Source organism: Zosterops lateralis, assembly GCF_965231275.1.
Source record: "Zosterops lateralis genome assembly, chromosome: 20".
Lineage (NCBI taxonomy): Eukaryota > Metazoa > Chordata > Aves > Passeriformes > Zosteropidae > Zosterops > Zosterops lateralis.
Window position 1 is genome coordinate 2,296,475 of NC_139780.1, and position 23,790 is coordinate 2,320,264.

General features: G+C 57.7%; 1 protein-coding gene across 1 annotated transcript in view; it reads right to left on the reverse strand.

Annotated features, from left to right (window-relative positions):
- The window catches only part of LOC310917538 (protein Niban 2-like), a 33,349-nt gene that overhangs the window by 3,270 nt on the left and 6,289 nt on the right, over positions 1 to 23,790 (reverse strand). The window contains exons 2-13 of the mRNA XM_083875880.1: positions 15,231 to 15,361; positions 11,634 to 11,762; positions 10,155 to 10,260; positions 9,267 to 9,434; positions 5,389 to 5,504; positions 5,198 to 5,302; positions 3,498 to 3,660; positions 2,958 to 3,145; positions 2,656 to 2,811; positions 1,597 to 1,713; positions 1,048 to 1,155; positions 847 to 958 (exon numbers count right to left, since the gene is read on the reverse strand). Of these exons, the coding sequence (XP_083732006.1) occupies positions 847 to 958; positions 1,048 to 1,155; positions 1,597 to 1,713; positions 2,656 to 2,811; positions 2,958 to 3,145; positions 3,498 to 3,660; positions 5,198 to 5,302; positions 5,389 to 5,504; positions 9,267 to 9,434; positions 10,155 to 10,260; positions 11,634 to 11,762; positions 15,231 to 15,361 (1,599 nt within the window). The remainder of the gene's footprint in view (positions 1 to 846; positions 959 to 1,047; positions 1,156 to 1,596; positions 1,714 to 2,655; positions 2,812 to 2,957; positions 3,146 to 3,497; positions 3,661 to 5,197; positions 5,303 to 5,388; positions 5,505 to 9,266; positions 9,435 to 10,154; positions 10,261 to 11,633; positions 11,763 to 15,230; positions 15,362 to 23,790) is intronic.

Here is a 23,790-nt window from a genome sequence, read left to right on the forward strand (position 1 = left end):
TGCACAGGGTTATCCCTTCTTATAGAGTTCCCAAAAACACCCTGCATGGGGTCACCCCTCCTTATAGAGTCCTCAACACCCTGAACAGGGTCACCCATCCTTAGAAAGTCCCCAGAAACACCCTGCATGGGGTTATCCCTCCTTATAGAGTCCTCAACACCCTGCACAGGGTTATCCCTCCTTACAGAGTCCTCAACAACACCCTGCACAGGGTCATTCCTTCTTATAGAGTACTCAACACCCTGCAGGGGGTCATCTCTCCTTAGAGAGTCCCCAGCACCCTACATAGGGTCATCCCTCCTTATAGCGTCCCCAAAAACACCCTGCATAGGGTCACCCCTCCTTAGGGAGTCCCCAACAACACCCTGCATGGGTCATCCCTCCTTACAGAGTCCCCAGCATTCTGCATGGGGTTATCCCTCCTTAGTGTGTCCAGCACCCTGCACAGGGTTACCCCTCCTTATAGAGTCCCCAAAAACATCCTGCACAGAGTTATCCCTCCTTATAGAGTCCCCAGCACTCTGCATGGTGTCACCCCTCCTTACAGAGTCCCCAGCAATACCCTGCATGGGGTCATCCTTTCTTGTAGAGTCCCCAGCACCCTGTACAAGGTCACCCCTCCTTACAGGGTCCCCAGCACCCTGCATGGGGTCACCCTACCTCATACAACCCTGAGATGATCTTCTGAATGGGATCACCCCTCCTCAGAAACCCCCCAGCACCCTACAGAGGGTCACCCTGTCCTCACACAGCCCCCAGCACCCTGCAGAGGGTCACCCCATCCTCACACAGCCCCCAGCACCCTGCAGAGGGTCACCCTGTCCTCACAGGTGCCACAGGCCCTACCTTGCATGATCTCTTTCATCACAGACTGCAGCACCACCTCCTCGTAGGTGTTCTCCACCAGGATGAAGCTGGCAAAGTCCTCAAAGATCAGCTCCTGGAACTTGGCTAATTCCTGCCGTGGGGAGAGGTGGCTCAGCCCAGCAGGCTGGGGGGGGAATGGGTGGACAGTCCTTCCCTGCACCCCAAACTGTCCCCTCTTACCCCCTTGCAGGTGGGTGCCAGCTTTTTCAGCAGGAAGGGGATGGTGATCTGCAGCAGGGCCTCCCTGAAGAACTTCTTCCTCACGGTGCTGCTATCGTAGTCAAATTTCTGTGAGGTGAGAGGGTGCCCCAGGTCACCCAGGGGCTGGCAGCCCCCTGCCCATGGGCACAGACCCCTGAGATTTGCCCCCCAACCCATTTGCACAGGTGTGAACAGACCCCTCTGTCCTCACATCCCTCTCCCCAGCTGCTTCCCAGTGTTTATGAGCCCGGGTAGGAACCAGCTCTTCCCCTGCTGGCTGCAGGAGGGTTTGGGGGCCAGTCTGAACCCTGGGGGGTTTTACAGAAGTGGTCAGAGGGGACCTGGCTCCTCCAGGTGATTTCCCACTTGCCTGCCCCCAGAAAAATCCATGAAAACCTCAATATAAAGAAGTATTTCCCCAGAGGATTTTTGTAAGGTAACATCACTCCTGGCGCCTCTTCCCTGGCCAAGGAACAAGGCCACCAAAGGCCACCAAAGGCCACCAAAGGCCCTTGACCCCTGCCTCACCTTGAGCACCCTCTCAAGGATGCGCTGGATGGACTTGCAGAGGTCGTCCTTGCCCTGCAGCTTGCCCAGCTCCTGGTGCAGGAGGGTCTCGAAGGTGTACACGGCATCGTCCATTTGCTGTGGCCAGAGACAGGTGGTCAGTGTGGGGGTACCCAAAGGGGGCACAGGGGGCTCTTGGGGCACTGCCACACTGAGATCAGACTTAGCACAGAACCCCACTCTGGTGTGGGGTGGGAAGGACTTTAAAACTCATCCAGTGTCACCCCAGCCATGGGCAGGGACACCTCCCACTGTCCCAGGCTGCTCCAAGCCCCAATGTCCAGCCTGGCCTTGGGCACTGCCAGGGATCCAGGGGCAGCCACAGCTGCTCTGGGCACCCTGTGCCAGGGCCTCAACACCCTGCCAGGGAACAATTCCTGCTCAATATCCAACAGGCAAAGAGCCTTCACTCTGGAGGAATCCCTGACATCCCAGCATGGCATCCACAGCCCTCACCCTGAGTACCAAGGGAGAGGGGGTTGTGTCGCCTTAATTTTTTAGCCTTCTGATTGTTTCTTATTTCTACTGGAGTTTTTTCACGCTTGTAAGAAAAACGAAGAATGATATTTTGTAAATACATTCCTTCCGGGGGAAGGACAAATTGATGGACTGCTTTGACCATCAAACCATCAGTTTGACCAGTGGGGTCTGAGGGGTGTCAACCTCGTCCTCCCAATCGCTGATCAAAGTCCAAACTCTATTTAAACCCTGAATCTAAAAATAAAAGGTTTTATTTTTCTTGCTCTCAACTTGATGGGTGAGTGTGGTCCTTTTTGTGTTCTCGTGCGATGGGGTTGCTCAAGGCTGGTGCTGCACCCCCTCATCCTCCCACACCCCACTCCAGGTCAGGCTGGACCAGACCCCAGAACTGCCTTACTGGCCTTGCTGGTGCCAAACAGACTCCATCACTCACCCCTCAAGCCAGCACAGCCATCCCAGCCTGGGCTGGACCAGCCTGGGCTCCCCAAACCTCTGTCCCCAGCCCAGGGGGACAGGGGAGGACCCTGGTGCCCATCCCACCTGTCTCATGTGGATCTGGGCCCTCTGCTTGAAGACAGACGTGCTGGAGACGTCGAATCGCTGCTGCAGACCCTCCAGCTTCAGCTGGTCCATCTTCTCATAGCACGACTGCATCTTCACGGGGTGGAAGGCCAGGTGGGAGAGCTTCTCCATGTACTGGGGACAAAGCCAAGCTCAGCCTCTGCACGGGCTCAGGGCAGGGACACTCCACCCCACATGGGGTGGAATATTCTCAGCCTGGGGGTGGCAGCAGGAGTGGCCCTGTCACCCCTAGGCTGGCAAAGAGCACCAGCAGGTCTCACCTCCACCAGCTTGTCCAGGCCGCCCTCGTTGACCACGTTCATGTTCATGTCAGTGACCTCCTTGAAGAACACCTCCCTCACCTCGGCGAAGCCCTGGCTGGTGGGGGTCATCAGGGCCTCCAGGATGGAGGAGATGTAGGGCTGGACGTGGTTACGGACACAGACCTCTGCCTTGGGCAGCACGAAGGCTGGGGGAGAGCAGGGGTGAGGATGGTGAGGCTCCCCTGTCCTTCCAGCCCTTCACGTCACATCCTAAACCCACCCCAGCAAGGAGGAGCTGCCCCTGCTCCCAAACCCCTCCAGGAGGAGTCTGTCCCTTTGATGACAACACAAGGAGTTCCTGCAGAATGCCCCTGGTGTGTGCTGAACCCATTCCTGCCCCACTGCCACGCCTGGGGGGGACTGCCCACCTTGTCCCCGACCTCCTGGGACAATGCCAGTGAGGACATCCACCTCCCAAAGGTGCCAGGGGCCGGGAACAGCCACCCCAGGAGCTGTGGGCACAGCCACACATCCCTGTGCATCCCTGCAGGGCTGTACCTCGGATCTTGCTGGCCAGGTGCTCCTTGGAGGTGATGATCTGGTCCATGTCCGTGCGGATGGTGCTCTCCAGCTGCGGCCTCTCCTGCTCACACCTGGCCACTGCTGCATCATACTGTGCCTTGGCCAGCTCATAGACCATCCTATAGACAGCATCTGACACCTGGGGGCACAGGAGGGGGGGTCAGAGACCCCCCACACCTCCAGCTGCACCCCCAACCATCGCCTGCAGCCCCAGCTGGCTGCAGGACCCACTGAGCTGTGCTCTGACAGGACCCTTCCCCACGGCCTGGCAGAGGTTTCCACAGCAGTGACCCCCCAGCTGGGGGAGATGGAGCTCCTGAAGGGCAGAAACTGCTTCTGAGGGGTGCTGGAAGGGCAGAGAGGTGAGCACTGCCTGTGTCAGGCAACCTGCCCCAGGCAGGGCTGGAAATGCTGCAGGGCTGGGGATGATGCAGGGCTGGGGATGATGCAGGGCTGGGGATGATGCAGGGCTGGGGATGATGCAGATGGGGGGATGTTGCAGGGCTGGGGATGATGCAGGGCTGGGGATGATGCAGGGCTGGGGGTGATGCAGATGGGGGGATGTTGCAGGGCTGGGGATGATGCAGATCTGAAGATGTTGCAGATGGGATGATGCAGATGTGGGGATGAGGCAGGGATGGGGATGAGGCAGATGTGGGGATCATGCAGGGCTGGGGATGATGCAGATGGGAGGATGATGCAGATCTGGGGATGCTGCAGATGTGGGGATACTGGTGGTTCAGGGATAGCAGCAGTCCAGGGATAGTGGTGCTCCAAGCAGGAGAGCCCCAGACCACCCCGAACTCTGTTCCCTGCCCTGTTCACCCTCCCTGGTGCCCAGAGCCAGCCCTCCCGAGCAGGATGGAGCCGCCGGCTGAGGCTTCACGCTCACTCTGCTGCCAAAGGCGGCGATTTTGGGGCTGGCAGGATGCAGAGCCCTTCCCCTGCTCCCTCCCCCGGCCTTCCCAGCCACCGCAGCTATTGGAAAAGCAGCGTTTGTGTGTTTTCAGGCCGCTCAAGTGGCCCATTACGAGCCTGGTGGTAATTATCTATCGGGGTTTAAGGTTTTTAGCAGGCACTTCTGAAGAGCCCTCAGTCTTTCGCAAGGCTTTGGGCTGGATTTAGCCCGGGCTGCTCTAAAAATGGCTCGCTAAATTTAGCCAGGACGGGCTGCGCTCCGGGGCTGGGCTTCCTCCAGTTCGCTTCCCCAGGCCCCGGGGAGGGGCACGGAAAGAGCTTTAAAAAACCCACTGTGCAGAAAGGACGGATTCTTTGGAAGGGGCCCGGGAGAAGGGGGCGGCACAGCCGGAGGGCACCGAGCCCAGCAGGGAACAGGGGAGCCCCCAGAGCGGGGTGTGCGGGCAGGGGGAGAGCAGGGACCAGCAGGGAACAGGGGAGCCCCCCGAGCGGGGTGTGCGGGCAGGGGGAGAGCAGGGACCAGCAGGGAACAGGGGAGCCCCCCGAGCGGGCAGGGGGAGGGCAGACAGTGGGGACCAGCAGGGAACAGGGGAGCCCCCCGAGCGGGCAGGGGGAGGGCAGACAGTGGGGACCAGCAGGGAACTGGGGAGCCCCCCGAGCGGGCAGGGGGAGGGCAGACAGTGGGGACCAGCAGGGAACAGGGGAGCCCCCCGAGCGGCCTGTGCGGGCAGGGGGAGGGCAGACAGTGGGGACCACACCTGGATCCAGGTCCGCTGCCGCTCCGGGGCTTTGCCCTTCAGTCGTGGCCCGATGGCGTTTTTCAGCTCGGGGAGCAGCTCCTCCATCACCAGGTTGCTCAGGACCTGCGGAGGAGGCGGGAGGATGTTGGGGGGCCTGCTCAGCCCCCCGCACACACCGTTCCCACCCCGGGGCGGGGCTGGGGCCTCACCTGGGTCTCGTTCCCGCAGAGCATGTCCCAGGTGCCGTACTGCTCCCGGGACTGCCGGTACATGCGGATGGCGTCCGTGAAGGCTGGAGCCTCCACCCGGGACTCCTCCGAGATCCCTGCGGGGGATACGGGGATGAGCCTGGAGCTGGGAATGAGAGACAGCCCAGCACCCCCAGCCCAGCTCTGGGTGGTGCTCCCACACCCTCGGAGCCACGCAAGGGCTGTCACCTGGATTTGGGGATCCTGTCTCAAGTCACTGTCCCTGACAGGGTGGGGGGCTCCTGCTACATCCAGAGTGATCCCCTCCAGAGCCACCCCAAGGGTGGAGAGGCACCCAGGAGCAGGGGCTGGCTGGGATGGGGGGCTTGGTGACCCCCAAATAGTGCACAGGGACCTGGGGGTTCTGTGACCCCCAAATAGTGAGGGGGCACCTGAGGACTCAGTGACCCCAAATAGTGCAAGGGGACATGGGGGGCTCAGTCACCCCAAATGGTGCAAGGGGATCTGGGCACCCAGTGAGCTCCAAAGGCATAGCAGGGGCTCACCAGGATGGGGGGATAAGTGACCCCCAAAGGGTGTATGAAAACCTGGAAGCTCAGTGACCCCAAATGGTGCATGGGGACCTGGGGGCTCAGTCACCTCAAATGGTGCAAGGGGATCTGGGCACTCAGTGAGCTCCAAAGGCTCAGCTGGAGCAGGGGTTCAGTGACCCCAAATGGTGCACGGGGACCTAGGGGCTCAGTGACCCCAAATAGTGCATGGGGACCTGGGGGCTCAGTGACCCCCAAAGGGTGCACAGGGACATGGGGGCTCAGTGACCCCAAATAGTGCATGGGGACCTGGGGGCTCAGTGACCCCCAAAGGGTGCACAGGGACATGGGGGCTCAGTGACTTCCAAAGGCACAGCAGGAGCAGCAGGGGCTCACCAGGATGGGGGGCTCAGTGACCCCCAACACCACACGGCACCCCGTGAGCCCCCAGCACTGGGGGTGGGCCAGCTCTGGGGGCTGGAGGAAAACGGGCCCTGTGGGGAGCAGAGGGGCTTGGAAGGAAAAGGAAAGTGGCCAAGAGGGCTCAGAAGTGGGTCAGGGCCAGGAGCCTCCACAGTGAGGACATGGGGACAGAGGACAGGCAGGACAGCCACATGTCCCTGCCTTGTCCCTGCCAGACAGGGAAACACCCTCCACCCCCAGCTCCCTCCCCGTGCCCGGAGGAGGGCTCAGGATGGGATCTGAGCCGGGGTGACCCTGCAGGGAGGCTCCAGGGATGATCCCTGCAGTGCTGACACGTCCCACAGCAGCTGGCAGGGCTGGGGACACGGCCAGGTGTCCCCAAAGGGACAGCCCGGGGCACTGGGCAGATCTCTCCCAGGGCATACAGACTTCTCTAAGGTGATTACAATTAACTCCAAGCCTAAGCAGCTTTTGCTAAGGGGCAGCTTAATAATCAGGGAAAAAAAAAAAACCAAAAAAACAAAAAAAACAAAAAAACAAAAAAACAACAAAAAAAAAAACACTGAGAAAGTAAAATCTGCTACTTTCTCAGTCTTTGGTGGGAGCCAGAGCTGGGCTGAGCTTCCAGGGGTTGGTGCTGCTCCATCCACAGCTCCTGGGGGCTCAGATCCGCCCCCAGGTGGGAAAACTTCTCTATTCTGTCCCTACAGGGCCTGAGGCAGGATTTGACCCCTGAAGAACCTTCCCAAGGCTGAGCCTGAGGACATCCCTGAGTCTGTCCCCAGCCCTGCACAGGCTGGTGCAGTGACCCCCGTGTCACTTCACAGGGCAGAATTAATGAGTTTCCTTCATCAATGTGTGGTTTAGGGCCTGGAGTGCCAGAACAAAGGGGAATGGCTTCCCACTGCCAGAGGGCAGAGATGGATGGGATTTTGGGCAGGAATTGTTCCCTGGGAGGGTGGGCAGGCCCTGAGAAGCTGTGGCTGCCCCTGGATCCCTGGCAGTGTCCAAGGCCAGGCTTGGAGCAGCCTGGGACAGTGGGAGGTGTCCCTGCCCATGGCTGGGGTGACACTGGATGGGCTCTAAGGTCGCTTTTAACTCAAACCATCCTGCAACAAGGGGCCAGAGCGCTCAGGATGGTCTCAGGTGACACCAGAACTGGACAAGGGACAGTTTTGGAGCAGCCAGGGGCTCCAGGGACGCCAGGCTGAGCCTGTCTGTGTGAGGAACAGAGCTGCACACCCCCAGCCCTTACAGAGGAGCTGCTGTTACACAAACACAGGCTGAGAAAGGGAGCTGAAAATTCCCACATGAATCACAACCAGAGGCAGAAACAGAGCCTCTAATTTAGGGAGAGAAAAAAAAAACCCAAACAACCTCAAGTGCTTTACAACAACAAAAGAGCCTTCATGGAATATGAAACAGGATCCTGGAGCTCCCAGGAGCAGAGAGGGGCAGGAAGAACAATGTCACTGACAAATCCGGGCTGCAGGAATGCAGAAGCCCTGGGACTGAGCCCTCCTTGGCCACTGCCCACTTGGGAAGGGTTTCCATCACATGCTGAGGACAAGGAGAGGGAGGAGAGGATTTTCTGGCAGCACCTTGGCTGGCAGAGGGGGTGGTGGAAGGGCTCACACCTCCCCTTGTGTCCCACAGCAGCACCCAGCAGGTGGGAGGGGGAATTAGAGATAAAAATTGGGGGTTTGTTAGCAGGAGATGGATTTCTCTTGTATCCTGTGATCCAGTTTTGCTCACAGTGCTGGTCCAGCCAGCACAGGGGGGTTCTGGGGTGCTGAGCTCACCCAGAAATGATCCCCAGGGGGATGAGGGGTCACAGCACCCAAAGGAGCCCAGGCCCTGCCTGGACTGAGGGGGCACATTCAGAGACCCCCAGCACAAAATAAAAAGAGCAAAATTTTCAGGAGATTTAACCCAACATGGGAGGATGGAAACCCTCAGTGAAACCAGGCTGCAGATTCCACTCCATTACAGCAACTCTGGCAAAACTGAGGCTCCCCAGAGCTCCCAGGAATGAAAGGAGCATTTAGAAACTGGGCAGTGTCTAAAATGCCCACTCAACCACCCGATTTCGATCAGGTTTCAGCTCTGGCACCGCCTTCCTCAGGAAATTTCTCACCATCCCAAGCACGGCCAAGACCTGGGGCTCAGCCCAGGAGTGCCCAGGCCACGGCCAAGCAGGAAAATCGTGTTTTCCTGCCAGAGGATCACGGAGGTGGGAGGCAGGTCCTGCACAGCCCTGCACCCTCTGCCCACAGCCCTGGCAGCCCTTGAGGGGGGTTTGATGACTTTAATTAACAAATATTTTCTCCCTCAGGGTGGGAAGTAGACATCAGGGCAGCTTTGGAGCCGGGCTTTGTGCTGGAAATACTCCTGGCAATACTTCCCTGGGCAGGTGTGCTCATGGATGGAGCCGGGTACAGGGAGGGTCCAGGGAGCTGGGGGTGGTGCTGGCATTGATGAGATGCTCAATCATGGAAATCCAGAGTGGATTGGGTTGGGAGGGACCTTAAAATCATCCGGTGCCATGGGCAGGGACACCTCCCACTGTCCCAGGCTGCTCCAAGCCCCAATGTCCATTCCAGGGATCCAGGGGCAGCCACAGCTGCTCTGGGCACCCTGTGCCAGGGCCTGCCCACCCTGCCAGGGAACAATTCCTGGCCAAAATCCCATCCAGCCATTCCCTGTGTCCTGTCCCTCCATCCCTTGTCCCCAGTCCCTCTCCAGCTCTCCTGGAGCCCCTTTAGGCTCTCCCCAAATCCTTCCCTTCTCCAAAATTACCAAACAACTCCCACCCAACTCCTCCTCATGATCTCCAAACCCTCCCCTCCACCCAAAACCCCCCCGAGGTGTCCCCTGCTGTCCCCAGTGTGGAGCAGGACGTGTCCCCAGGTGTCACTCACTCACCATTGTTGCAGTGCCTCACACAGTCCTGGAACACCGCCCGCCACTTCTCTTGCTCCTTGCCCGTCATCACACAGAAATAATAGTGCCTGGCATAGGGGTGCCACAGGATCAGGGGGAAATCCGTGGGGCACTTCAGGATGGGAGAGTGACCGGATTTTGGGGTCACACCTGTGGAAAAATGAGGATGGTTTGAGGGGGACATGGGGAAGCTGCAGGGTTGGGGGTGTCCAGCAGGGACACACAGATATATACCACATTTATATAGATACCAGTTGCTTTTTTGGTAATAATTCTGTAATAATAATAATTATAATAATTATAATAATAATGCACTTATTGTTGGGAAGGTTCCCTTTTCTGAAGGTTCCCATGGATACAAAACCCCACAATCACCCTTTTCTGCAGGTCCTCAGAGAGGCTATGTCCTAAAACTGCCCCTCCCAGAAGGTCTTTATGGATGCTACACCCCAAACCCACCTTTTCCAGAAGCTCCTCAGGAACGCTGAACTCCAAACTCACCCTTTCCAGTAGGTTCCCAGGGATGCTACACCCCAAACCCACCTTTTCTAGAAGGTTCTCAGGGGTACAACATCCCAAAATCGCCCTTTTCTGAGGGTCCTCAGGAATGTTACATCCTACAAATACCCCTCCCAGAAAGCCTTTAAGGATGCTACACCCCAAACCCACCTTTTCCAGAAGATCCTCAGGAATGCTACACCCCAAAATCACCCATTTCTGAAGGTTCCCATGGATGCAACACCCCAAAATCATCCTTTTATAAAGGTTCCCATGGATACAACACCCCAAAATCACCCATTTCTGAAGACCCTCAGGGATCACACCCCCCCAAACCCACCCCAAGGTCCCCCAGCAGCAGGAGGCCCTCACCAGGCAGGCTGTTGTTGACCAGCTCCAGGTACTGCTCCACGGAGGTGAGGACCTTGTAGCCAGCACTGTTGACCAGCACTCGGGGTGGCAGCTCTCGATCATAGGCCTGAGCAGGAGAAAGGGGCATGGACAGGTGTTGAAACCCTGGAAACTTGGGATTTAGGTATAGAGGTATATTATATATATAAAATAATACATATTTAATAATATATATATACTAATATATATTATAAGAATATATAAAAATATATACAATATATCATTATATATCATATAATATGAATATAATTTATATATAAAATATATATTTATATATAAATAAAATTTTATATTTTATTTTTTGTATCTATTATATATAATTTATATATAATTATATATAATATATATAATTTATATATAATTTATATATAATTATATATAATATAATTAATATTATATTGTGATATGATATAAATATAATATATAATATTTATATTATATTATATTATATATATTTAATATATATTATATAGTATAAATAATATAATATTATATTATGTATGGAATATATTATATAATATAAATGATATATTTTATATATAGTATATTATATATATATATATAATATTATATAGATAATCTCGATAATATTTTTTTTTTAAGTATTTTATATATGTAACCCAAGCCACTTTTTTTAAGTGCTTGTTTATGTTTTTAATTCTATTGTGTGTCAGTGGTATCCATCTGGGATTTGTATTTTGTGGACTAAAATCTTACTGGCCATTATCTGTATTGGTGCCATGTTGAGATTTCTTTTTGAATTATTATTTGAAATTATTTCTGTAATAGGATGGTTTGGAACTATTTGTATTTTGTAAATTTGTATCTTGTAGAAATGCTCCTCTTTCAAACTTTATTGTTGTTTGCCTTCTTTCTCTTCCTCCTGTATGGAGAGCTGGTGGTAACACCATATGGAGGATTTGAGGTGTTGGCTGAGCTCTTCTTCTTCATCTTCTTCATAGGTTTGGGTGGTTTTTTCTCATTGGGTGAAAGGATCCGCATTGTGGACCTTGCGTGGTCGATTATTGGATTAAAAATATAAATAATACAGGTGTCATCTCATTATTGGGTAATTAGAGCTTAAAAGTCCTTGGAAAGAGTCAGAGGCAGCTCCATTTTCTACCTTGTTAGAGCTCACCACTCCTGAGACTGTGCTATGGATAAGAATGAATAAACACCGAGCCCAATTGGGTAATTATAATTTAAAAGTCTTCAGAAAGAGTTAGAGGCACCTACATTTTCTACCTCTTCACTTAGAGCTCACCACTCGTAAGACTGTGCTATAGATCAGAATTAATAAACACTGAGTCCAAACACAAACACTTTGACTCCCGTGCATTAATCTCGGCTCTAACGAGAAGAAGATAAGGACCCCACAGACGGGGTGTCCCCAAGGGGAATGACCCTGCTGGAGATGGGTGGAAGGGGTTTTGTCCTCACCATTTTGTTCTCGTAGAGGACCAGCCCGTAGTTGTGGGGCACCACACAGAAACGGTTCCTCCACTTCTTGTTCTCCTCGATGTACTGGAAGATGTTGCCCGAGTAGATGACGTGGTCCTCCAGTGGAACCTGTGGGGAAGGGACAGGCACAGGGGGTCAGGGAGGGGACAGCTCTGCCCTGGGGGCTCAGTGAGGTCCATCCATGGTGGTCTGGGGGGGTGTTTCTTCTCTAGGAGTCCCCACTGATCACCTCCCACAGGGTGGCAAATTTTAGTGCCTGAATTGGCACATCTGGGTGATGCTTTGAGGGGCACCACAGGCACAGTGCTAGAAAAGCTCCGAGGGGTGGCTCATCTGACATGTGGTGACACCTCTGGTGACATCTCTGCCCCTGGCATGTCCCCTCTGGGACACGCTGAGCTCAGCTGAGCCACTCCAGCTCCCCTGGCCCAGTGGGAGGTTGGAGCAGAGCTCTCCATCTGCTCTTCCCAGCCCCATCTACTGCAGCTTCCCTGGCTTGGGAATTTCCCTGCATGTGTGGCACTGCTGCCAGAAGGTCCTGCCAGGGCCATCTGCAGGTGGCAGGGACCAAGCCCTACCCAGCAGGGTCTCCAGCAGGGATAGGGCAGAGGAAAAGCAAGAAGCCACCCCACAGGGCCCAGCACCAGATGTTCTGGACTTTACTGGGACCAGTGATGGCGTTTTTAAACTAGGAGAGATTTTGGGTGGATATTGGGCAAGGAGGGTGGGAGAGACCTTGGGAGGGTGGGGAGACCCTGGGAAGATGTGGCTGCCCCTGGATCCCTGGCAATGTCCAAGGCCAGGTTGGGCAGGGCTGGGAGCAGCCTGGGACTGTGGGAGGTGTCCCTGCTCATGGCAGGGGGCCGCACTGGATGATTTTAAGGTCCCTTCCCACCCAAACCATTCCATGATTCCATGACAGGAACCGGTCAAGGACACCTCGTTCCCCCCCGGCTCTGCAGCCCCTCCCCAGCTCTCCAGCACCTTTTTGGCCAGCAGCCTTTACACCATCCCAAGCACCGCCTGCCTGAGGGAGCCAAGAATTGTCCCAGGAATTTTTATGATCCCAGGAATATAAACAAGGGCTGAGAGCTCTCGTGAGGGCTGGAGCGTGCGGCAGCCGCCTCTGCTGCCGAGGCCACCCACTCTCCACCACGGTGGCCACCAGAAGGGACCAGCCAGGGCTTGGATCCCACCCTGCCCCAGCAGCAGGGCCCTTCTGGAGGAGCTTTCCCCACTTTTCTCCCTGCTCTGCCCTTCTCTCTGCCTTCCCCAAGTCCCAGACCACACACCTCCTTGGGCTGGGGGAGGTCTGACAGCAGCTTGGCTACTCCTCACTGCTCCTCACTGCTCCTCACTGCTCCTCACTGCTTCCCAAAGACTTTGGAAGAGGGAGAAGAAAGCCCAAAGCCAGCCCTGCAGGGCTGGGGGCCAGCAGGAGGAATGAGAAGCTGAACCCTAAGGCCACCAGCAGGGATGGGGACAGAAAGGAGGTTTCCAGCTCTGGGGAGTCCCTTCCAGTGACTCATCCAAGGGGTGTGAGTCCTCCTAAACCAGCTCCAGAGCCTCTGCCCAGGGCAGACAGCTGGACAGACCTGCTGCTGGTGGAATAAAATCCAGGTTGAGCCCTGACACTGCTCTGGGGACCCTGGAGAGCCACCCTGGGAGCCCCAGCACAGCTGTGCCCTCCTCCTCCTCCTCCCCACCCCAGGGAGGCACCCGGGGGGCTCCTCCCAGCTCCAGCAAATATTTGGGACAGACAGGTGGGGCTGGGCAGGGAGGGGCTGGGGAGCCCCTGGGCTCACAGGGGACAGAGGAGGTCAGGGATGATTTTTCAGGAGCTCTGGGCTGTTGGAGAGACCAAAGGCAGATGTGTTTATTCCATATGCTCATTGCTGTTGTATCCTGCTGGTGTTTCAGGTGCCTGAATCATCCTCCACACCCCATCCCTGCTGTCCCCCTCTGCCACCAGTGTCACCCCTGCTGTCACAGAGCTCCAAGCACCTTTTTATTCCCCCAAAAAAGGGGAATAAACAAGGAACATTTAAAAATCCCAAGTGCCACATCCCAGCTGAGGCTGGGCAGGAGGACACCCTCCATCCTTGTGCCATTGGAAACTTTTTGGGGCATGTTTGGGGGGCACAAAATGCAGCTGAAGATGCTCATCCCTCACTGTTGTGGCGTCTGGAGTATTGGGACATCCCAGTGGCACTGCCAGGACCCTGGGAGAGGATGGGCAGGGACAGGACATGTTCCAGTGGCACTGCCAGGACCTTGGGAAGGGATGGACAACACAGGACATGTCCCAGTGGCACTGCCAGGACCTTGGGAGGGGCAGACAGGACACTGAGCAGAAGAAATTCCTATTTATCCACGGGGTTTTTTCCAAGACTCACAGTGTCCCTGACCTCCTGCCCATGCTGCTGTCCTTCAGACATTCCTGGGCTGCTTGCTGGAGCTTTTTTGATGAAGCAACCAGCCTGGGGATGGGGGCACCTCCTGGAGGGGCCTGAAGGCATCTGAGGAACCCAAAGGTGCTGAGGACATTGGGCTCCTCCCCAGGAATCTCCACTCCTTTATTTTTCTAGCACACCCAGTGCCCAGGCAGGTCCCCAGGAGATGGGGCACGTCCTGGTGCCTGGGCACGGTGTCACCTCCATGGGTGGGTCGGGGACACGACCCTGTGAGTGCCCAGGGCTGGAGGCTGAGCTCAGGGAGGGCATTTCCCACATTCCTGAGCAGAGCCACCCCTTTAATCCCCGGACAGAAGCAGGAGCCCTGTGGCCATGTGCAATCACATCTCCTCCTGCTCTCAAGGACTGCAGCTCCACCAACCTGGCCGGGCAAGAAAACCATCCCAGGGAGGTCCCCAAGCCACATCAGCTCGTGAGCAGAGAGGGAGGGGAAGGCAGGATCCCCTACAGGAGCCACAAATCCCATCCTTTACCAGGCAGGAGATGTGGCTGCTGCAGATCAGACTCAGAGCTGCCTCTGGGGTCAGGGACACCTTCCAGGGGTTTCCTATTCCTCCTTTGCCCAGGTGGGAGCATCACTCACCCCCAGGAGCAGGAGGACACAGCCTGGCACGTCTGCTCAGGGCTCTCTGAGAGGTCCCTGAGCTCCTGGCACTGAGCACAGACACCCAAAGCCAGCCTGACCCTGCTGGGTGGGAAAGAAATCTTAAGCTGCGTCAAGGGAAATACAGGTTGGATATTAGGAAGAGGTTTTTCACAGAAAGAGTGATTAAATACTGGAATAGTCTGCCCGGGGAGGTGGTGGAGTCACCATCCCTGGATGTGTTTAAAAGTAAACTGGATGTGGCACTTGATAACATGACCTAGTGAGGTGTCAGGGCTGGGTTGGACTCGATGATCTTGAAGGTCTCTTCCAACCTGCACATTCTGTGATTCTGTGATTCTATGAAAACCATCCCAGGGAGCTGTGGAGTGCACGACGCCCCAGGCAGGGGCTGGACCGGGAGCACAGGGCCACATTCCAGGCTGGGACAGGGACAGGGACAGGGACAGGATGTGCCCGGGCTCTGGGCAGGACCTGGATGTGGGGTGGAGCCCTTACCTTGCGGTGGAGCAGCTGGGGCTGCGGGCCCCCGGCGCCCTCGATCTCATAGCGGACGCTGTTGAAGAGAGCTACTCCAAACTGCTCCCTGTAGCACCGGCAGAACTCGCCCAGCACCTTCCCTGTCTTCTCTGCAATGGGACAGCACAGCCACGTCAGGCACGGGCTGGGTTTGGGGTCTGAAACCCCTCAGAACCCACAGACCCTTCCCTTATCACCCTCCTGCCTGCTGGGACAGCCTTTGGTGCAGAACCCGCTGCCTTCTGCCCTTCCCGTCCAGCCCAGGGCCTGATTCAGGGTCAAGATGATCTCTTTTTATTTTTTGACCTTTCACATTAATTTCATGGATTCCTCTCCCCGGCAGGAAATTCCTGACATTGAGCTGATTCCGGCGGTGCCGAGGCTTCCTGTGCCTGGAGCAGCTCCTGGCCCTGCTTTGGCCACCTCAGCTGGCTCAGACTGGGGGCAGCCCCTCATTCCCCAGCCCAAACCTCACCCTGACACCCCCCTGACCCCGCTGTGCCCCCACAAGGGCCATCCCACAAAGGGATGCAGCTCGTGGTGCAGCACGGATGGGATTAGGGTTGGGGTGAGGGGAATGGACAGCCTGGATCCCCTAAACTCACCCAGTGTGAGGCAGAGACCCCCACCAGGACCCCAAACTCCAGTCTGGGATGAGTCCAAGGTGCTGGGAGACCCTGAGCTGCCAGACTGGAGGAGATCCCCTCCATCCCACAGGCAGCCCCTTGATGCAGGTGAGGGGGCACATTGCAAACCCACCCCCAGCACCCCCAGCAGCAGGGATGGGGCTTTTCCAACCTCAGAGTGGCCAGAGGAGCCCCTTGGACACCCTGACCCACCCCACACCCTCCCCACCCCTGCTCCAGACCCCACATGGGACTCCCATACCAAAACCCCATCCTGAAGCATCCCAAGGCTGGAGAAACAACTCCCCCTCCCACCCCGAGCTGCTTTTGGCACACAGAGCCTCGACTTTGAACTCCCCAGTCAACTTTGCCCCAGAGCCTGTGAAAAAACGAAGAATTTGAGTCTCCTCCAATAATTCCTGACAGCTCAGGCCTCGCCAGAGCGCCGGCGATGGGAGGACGAGTCCTGGCTCTGCATCCCAGGGCTGGAGCCAGCACGATGCTGGGGGCATGAACCCAGACAAAACAGCCCCCACAACGGCTTGGCACAGCCTGGCAGCAGCCAGAACCTCCAGCAGGAGCCAAAATCTCCAGCAGAAGCCAAAATCTGCAGCAGGAGCCGGCCCGGAGCTGCACTGGCAGCCAAGGCAGCACAAGGAGCAGCTTTGCTGCAGGGTGCTGCAAAATCCCCACGGGATGAGCAGCTCCAAGAGGAAAATTCTGCTTGAGGAGGGATTAAACCCATCCCTGAGGAGATGCCAGCAGTGCCAGCCACAACTGGAGCAAACTACAGCCCAGCACCTGTGCAAAACCCCCCGAAATTTAACAAATTCACAGCAGAGGATGAGACGCCCCAGCTGATCCCACACTGCAATCCCTCAGCCTGGGTTCTGGCCTGCTCTCCTGGCCTCCACACAGCACCTCTGTTGCAATCCCCGTCTCCAGAGCTGTGTGATTTTGGCCAGGGCTCTGGGCAGCCATGCAGACAGCTGAGATTTAAAAGGGCGTTTTGAGGTTTCATTTCCTTTCAGTCCATGGGAAAAAAAAAAGGAGCCCCCGGTCCCCGGGCAGGCGAGACGGGCTTAGTCACTCATTCTTCCCTGATTAACAGCAGCGCCAATTAGGAGGGTTTAAGCAAATGGAAAAGCAAAAGTCAATTATTTGCAGAGGTTGGAAGGAGACATTCGAGGTGACTAAATGTCCCCCAGGCTCAGCAGGAGCTGCTAAAGGGGGATGATGGGGGCCACTGATGCTCCCTGCCTGGTGGCCCTGGTGGCAAGGCCAGGGGAGCAAGAGGGACACGTGATATATTCACTCTCCTGCCCTCCTCCTGGGGGCTTTAGCTGGCTCAGTTATCAGGAGGATTTGGAGAGAATTATACCAAGGACAAGGTGAGATATCTCAGAAGAGGCTCTTTCCCCGGGACATTTGTCCCAGGCGTTTATTCTTCGAATTTCCAGAGGGGAAAGAGCTAGAACAAAGGAAGAGGAGACAATTTACAGCCTCCCAGCCCAGAGGGGAGATAGCTGGACCACAGCCAGTGGGGTCAAGGAAGGAAATAAGGGTCACTCTAAGTGGTAAGGGACTCTAGGGGGTCAGGAGGGAGAAACCATTTCCCTGGAGAATTACAACAGACATGGATGGACCTCTGGGGACCAGGAGGTGACACAGGAGGGGTGTGTTAGTGCTGGGCTGTGCCTGAGCAGAGGGTGGGAAGCCCAGGCTGACGATGCCACGGGGCGTCCTGACCCCTCACATCCGGAACGCCCTTGCAGGGCTGATGTGTCACACTCAGGAACTGCCTCAGCCGCCCACTGGCTCCTTCATCAGGCTGAGAAAAGCCTCCCCAAAGTGCTGGGGGGCTGTGGAGAGCATTCCCTGCCAGCACAACGGAGCACTGAGGGCTGGGGAGAGAACTCTGTGCTCCAGCTCCACCATCAAAGCCACCCACGAGTGACCGTCCCTCCATCAGCAGCTTTGGCTGCACATCCAGCCAGGAGCTGGAGGGGTCTGGGGACAGGGGACACAGTCCCCTGGATTGTCACAGCCCCCTAGATTGTCACACCCCTCCAGACTGTCACAGCCCCCTAGATTGTCACAGCCCCTTAGATTATCACAGCCCCCCTAGACTGTCACAGCTCCTAGATTGTCACAGCCTTCTAGATTGTCACTGTCCCCTAGATTGTCACAGCCCCTTAGATTGTCACAATCCCCTAGATTGTCACAACCTCCCTAGATTGTCACAGCTCCTAGATTGTCACAGTCCCCTAGATTGTCACAGCCCCCCCAGGTTGTCACAGCCCCCCCAGATTGTCACAGTCCCCTAGATAGTCACAACCCCTTAGATTGTCACCTGTCCTCAGAGCCCTCAGCTGAGCCCCTCTGTCACGGCAAAGGAGGGAAGGGACCCCCACAGCCAGCACCACCCTGGGTGTGTGCTCAGAGCACTCTGGCAAACAGGAGCACCCCGGGGACCTCCCAGGGCTGGGTGTCCCTGGCCACCCCCACAAAGCCCTTTCCCAATCCCCTGTTTGCTCTGGGCCCGCTCTGAGCAGCACCCACACCCTCCCCCTGCCACCACCCCGTCCCTGGCACACCCAGAGGGGTGGCAGGGCTGGAGCAGGTCCTGGCACGTCCCGTTGGCTCCTGGCAGGGGGAAGCTGCCGTGGGGTTCCCAGAGCACGGAGGCCTGGCTCAGCAGGATCCCTGTGCCAGCACCTCTGGTCACTCACAGAGCTCCTCTTGTCCCCAGCCTCCAGCTCCCTCCTGCCTCTCCATGACTCACGAGCATGTGGTGGCTCCAGCAGGACAGGGATAAAGGGGCTGCACAGCCCAGAGGGCACAGACAGGGCTCTGGGCATCCAAATCCTGAGCTGGGCTGGATGTGGGGCTGGGTGGGATGCTGGCAGTGAGGACAGGGTTCAGACAGGGCACAGACAGGGCTCTGGGCATCCAAACCCTGAGCCGGGCTGGATGTGGGGCTGGGTGGGATGCTGGCAGTGAGGACAGGGTTCAGACAGGGCACAGACAGGGCTCTGGGCATCCAAATTCTGAGCTGGGTTGGATGTGGGGCTGTGTGGGATGCTGGCAGTGAGGACAGGGTTCAGCCAGGGCACAGCCGCTCCCTGGCAGGTCCCCAGGGCCCTGCTGGCACCACCCAGCCAGGCTGTGCTGTGGGCACAGCAAGAACAGGGGGCACAACACAGGTTTGTCCTTGTCCCGGGTGACGCCCGAGCCCCGCAGAGCCCGAGGCTCCTGTGGCTGAAACCAGCCCTGAGAGGAGGCTCCTCCTGCCCATCCCTGGAGCTGTCCTGTCACCACGGCTGTCACCCAGCCCAGGGTGACAGCAGGGCCAGGGCACAGCCCTGCAGCAGTCGGTGCCCCAGGGCAGGTGCAGCCCTAAAGGCTCAGAGGTCACGGCCCGGCCAGCACAGCCCTGGCTGCCCCGGGTCCCTCTGAGCCAGGGCAGGAGGTGGATTTTGCCTTCAGGATTCCAAAGGCAAACTGTCCCAGCTGGTCCAGCAGCCTGGGCTGGCTGTGTCCTGCCCTTGGAAGCATCTCCAGCACCGTCATCAGCCCCACACACGGAATCATGGATTGGGCTGGGCTGGAAGGGACCTTAAACATCATCTCCTTCCACCCCCTGCCATGGCAGGGACACCTCCCACTGTCCCAGGCTGCTCCAAGCCCCAATGTCCAGCCTGGCCTTGGGCACTGCCAGGGATCCAGGGGCAGCCACAGCTGCTCTGGGCACCCTGTGCCAGGGCCTGCCCACCCTGCCAGGGAACAATTCCTGCCCAAGATCCCACCTAACCCCACTCTCTGTCAGACTGAAGCCATTCCCTGTGTCCTGTCCCTCCATCCCTTGTCCCCAGTCCCTCTCCAGCTCTCCTGGAGCCCCTTTAGGCCCTGGAAGGGGCTCTGAGCTCTCCCTGGAGCTTCTCCTCTCCAGGTGAGCACCCCCAGCTCTCCCAGCCTGGCTCCAGGGCAGAGGGGCTCCAGCCCTTGGAGCAGCTCCGTGGCCTCCTCTGGGCTCTCTCCAACACAGACACATTCCAATGCTCTGATCCAAAACCTCCCATAGGACAGAGGCAGCCACAGCTCTGACAGGTGGGGACAAATCCCCTCCCTGAGCTGCAGGTCTGATGCAGAGCCCCGATCACCTCGACCTTGCCCTTCCCTGCAGCTGCTGCGTTTGCTGCCTGCAGGTTGTTTGAGCACGGTGGGAAGAGCAGAGCTCCAGGAGCCCATCCCACAGCCCCAGGCTCAGGGAGAGCCCTTCCAGCCCCAGTGTGTGTCCGGAGCTCCTTTTCCTCCTTGCCCTTGAGATCATGTGAGAACGGGAGTGCAGCTGTAAATAGCCCAGGCTGTGGGCAGCCCAGTCAGCAGATCCAGCCGCAGGGAGGTCACTCCTGCACAGGTTTGCTCCAAAATTTCCTTGTCCTTCCTCCTCCTCCTCATCATCCTTGCTCAGCTCAACTCACCCAGGACCTACAGGGGTATCAGGGGATGCTGTGTGTCCCTGGTGGGGCAGAGCCTGATGGGGACAGGGACGTGGCTCAGCCCAGGTGTGTCCCCAGGGTTTGGCCAAAGGCAGTGGGAGCAGAGCTGTGGGGCTGAGGGGCTGCAGCAGCACAGGAACACCCATCAGCAGGAATCAGGGAATGGTTTGGGTTGGAAGGACCTCACAGCTCATCCAGTGCCACGCCCTGCTGCACCTCCCACTGTCCCAGGCTGCTCCAAGCCCCAATGTCCAGCCTGGCCTTGGGCACTGCCAGGGATCCAGGGGCAGCCACAGCTGCTCTGGGCACCCTGTGCCAGGGCCTGCCCACCCTGCCAGGGAACAATTCCTGCCCAATATCTCACCTAATTTTCTTTCTTTCAGTTTGAAGCCATTCCCCCTTGTCCTGTCACTACAATTCCTGATGAAAGCCCCTCTCTGGCTTCCTTGTGGCCCTTTCAGTGTCTGTGAGGTCTGCACAGGCCCTGCTCTTCCCCAGCGTGCACACCCCACACGTGTGCTCACACACCCCCTCAGAGGGGCTGGAGATCCCAGTGGGAACAGCCCTGTGCATCCTCCTCCAGCCCACATCCCGTCTGGCACCCACAGTCCCCACGTGTCCCCTGCCCTTCACATCTGGCCGGGGGCTGTGGAGCCTCTGGAATCCCAGGCCTCGGCAGAAGGCCCCTGGGATGATGCAGAATCATGGAATCATGGAATAATAGACTGGTCTGGGTTGGAAGGGACCTCAAAGCTCATCCCATTCCAAAGGGACACCTTCCCCTATCCCAGGAGTGGGATGAACAGCAGGGAGCCCAAACCCCCCTGTGGATGCCACAGGGATGCCTCACCCCAGGCAGGGAATTTTCCTCTTAGTCCAGAAAGAATTCAGAAAAACCAAAAGGCCAGAGCAGCTCATTGAAGCAGAACCCCCAGGCTGGGGGGGGCAGGGCTGGGCTGGCTCCTGTCCCAGCCCTGTGGGACAGCCGGGCTCAGGCCACCTCACCCTGGCCCCACAGAGTGTCCCATGTCCCCTGCCAGCTCAGGCAGGGATGTGCTCACAGGAGGAGCACACACAGGGGGGACACACGGCCCTTTGCTGGGGGTGACAGTCCCTCTGTGCCATGACATGGTGGCACAGGTGACCCGTGGGCAGGCAGTGCTGGCCTGGCCAGTTTGCCAAGGCTGCTGGGGGAGGAGTTAATTACTAATTTAGCCCGTAAATGATTAGTGAACGGGGTTGTTGGGGGGAGCACAGGGTCCCCACAGCCCCAGACTAGTGACAGTGACAGGGACAATCACCACGGTGGCATTGACAGGGACAAGCCCTGAGCAGCTTGACACAAGGTCCCACAGCCATGGGCTGTCCTGGCTCATCCCAGGCTGATCCCAGCAGGAATTTGGGAAAGGCTGACAGCAGGAGATGGCTGAGCAGTGACAGTGCAGTGACAGCCAGCACAAGGGACAGTGCCACTGCCCACGGGGCACAGGAACCCTGCAGAGCCATCGGGTGCACCCAAAGGGTTAAACCCCAGCCGGCAGTTCAGGGTTTCGGGAATTTGAATGTGAGCTCATTTCCACCCAGAAACACAAACTCCTTCACAGGGCCCTGAGTCAGCCCGGCCGAGCATCCAGGAGATGCCAGAGCTGGGGGAAGTCACCAGTTCCTCCCCCTGACACAGAGAAGGGGCTGGAGGAGCTTTTGCTCCTGAGAACAGCAAACCCAGGGCCTGACCCAGCCCCTCTCTCACACAAACCAGGAGAGGATTGAACGGGGACAGCAAAAACTGAGTTTGACCTCCTTGAACCCAAATTCACCCTTGACACAAACCCACCCAAACCCATCCCGGGGATGTTCCTGCTGCCAGGATTGGGATTGAGCTCGACTAGAACCAGTGGGGAGCACAGGAGGCTCTGAACTCCACCGGGAATATTTGCAGAATTGAAAATATCGCCCCAAAGCAGCTCATGGGGCGGTGGAAGGGGTGGGAAGGGAGCGCACACGGTGCCTCCCGCAGGCAGCAGCGGCTCCCCGGTGACTCAGCCGCGGTGGGAAGGGGTGGGCTGCTGCAGGAAGGGATGAGGCGGCGGAGAAACCAGCCGGGGCCAGGCCTGAACCGGTTCATCCTCTCCCGCCGTGCCTGAGCCGTGCCGGGCTCTGCCCCCGGATGAGTCAGAGGTGCCCGCGGTGCCAGCGCAGGGCTGGGGCACCCGCCGGGGACGCGGCTCTGCAGAGGTGTCCCCAACACCTGCTGTCCCCAGCTGGGACCCCGGGGGTGCTCCCAGAGCTCTGTGCCCACCCTGGGGCACCCAGCCCCTCTGCCAGCCCCATCCAACCTGCCAGGACTTTGGGACCCAGGGGTGCTCCCAGGGCTCTGTGCCCACCCTGGAGCACCCAGCCCATCTCCCAGCCCCATCCAACCTGCCAGGACTTTGGGACCCAGGGGCGCTCCCAGGGCTCTGTGCCCACCCTGGAGCACCCAGCCCCTCTCCCAGCCCCATCCAACCTGCCAGGACTCCTGCCAGGCTCTGGAACCAACCGCGGGGCTGAAAATGGAGCAGCACATTCCACAACCTCTGAACAACTGAAAAACACTGCGAAAATCACTGTCAGGCGAGCTTTGGACAGGTTTCTGCTGCTTCTTTGGACAATCCCAGCTGTGAGCCAGGCTCAGCCCCTGCACCAGCCCCTTCCCCAGCTCGGGGTCACCTCCAGCCCGGCAGGACGGGGATTAGTGCCTGCGGGTGTTTTCCCGTGGTGTGGACGCCGCTGTCCTGCTGCTCTCTGGGCACTGCGGGGCTGCTGCGTGCGAGGAATGTGCCCGTGAATAACAAACAGCAGCGGGGCCTTCCTGCGGCTCTCGGGGCCGGGCTGAGCTGCCTGCCCTGAGCCTCCCTGCCCGAGGAGCCTCCAAGGGATGGGGGAGGAGGAGATCTCTGTCCCCATCCAACCTGCAAGCCCCTTTCCCCCTGGAGCAGCTCCAAAGCCTTGGGGCACAGGTGTCCTCACAGCTCAAAGCCACCCCAGCCCCCAGTGCCACCTGGGCAGAGGTGACTGCACTCCCAGCACTGTCACAATATGTCCCATGGACCTGCAGGTGGCTGTAGGAGGATGGAGCATCCCTGTAGGGAGGCTTGGCTTAAGCTGAACCACCAGCCCTGAGCTGGACCAGCACCCGCTGCCCTCATCCTGCCTGCAACCACATCACCCCACACCTCCCTCGTCCCCCTGGGTGCCACCAGCACTGGGGCAGGGTGGAGAGGAGCTGCCACCCCTCTGGCTGTCCCCACAGCAGGGTGGGACCCAGCCCAGCCCAGATAAGGCCCGGCTGATCCCCCGGCACCGGCCGGGCAGCATTGCATCCCTGGGGAATGGCGCAATCCCGCCGGGCTGAGCGCGGGCAGCCACATC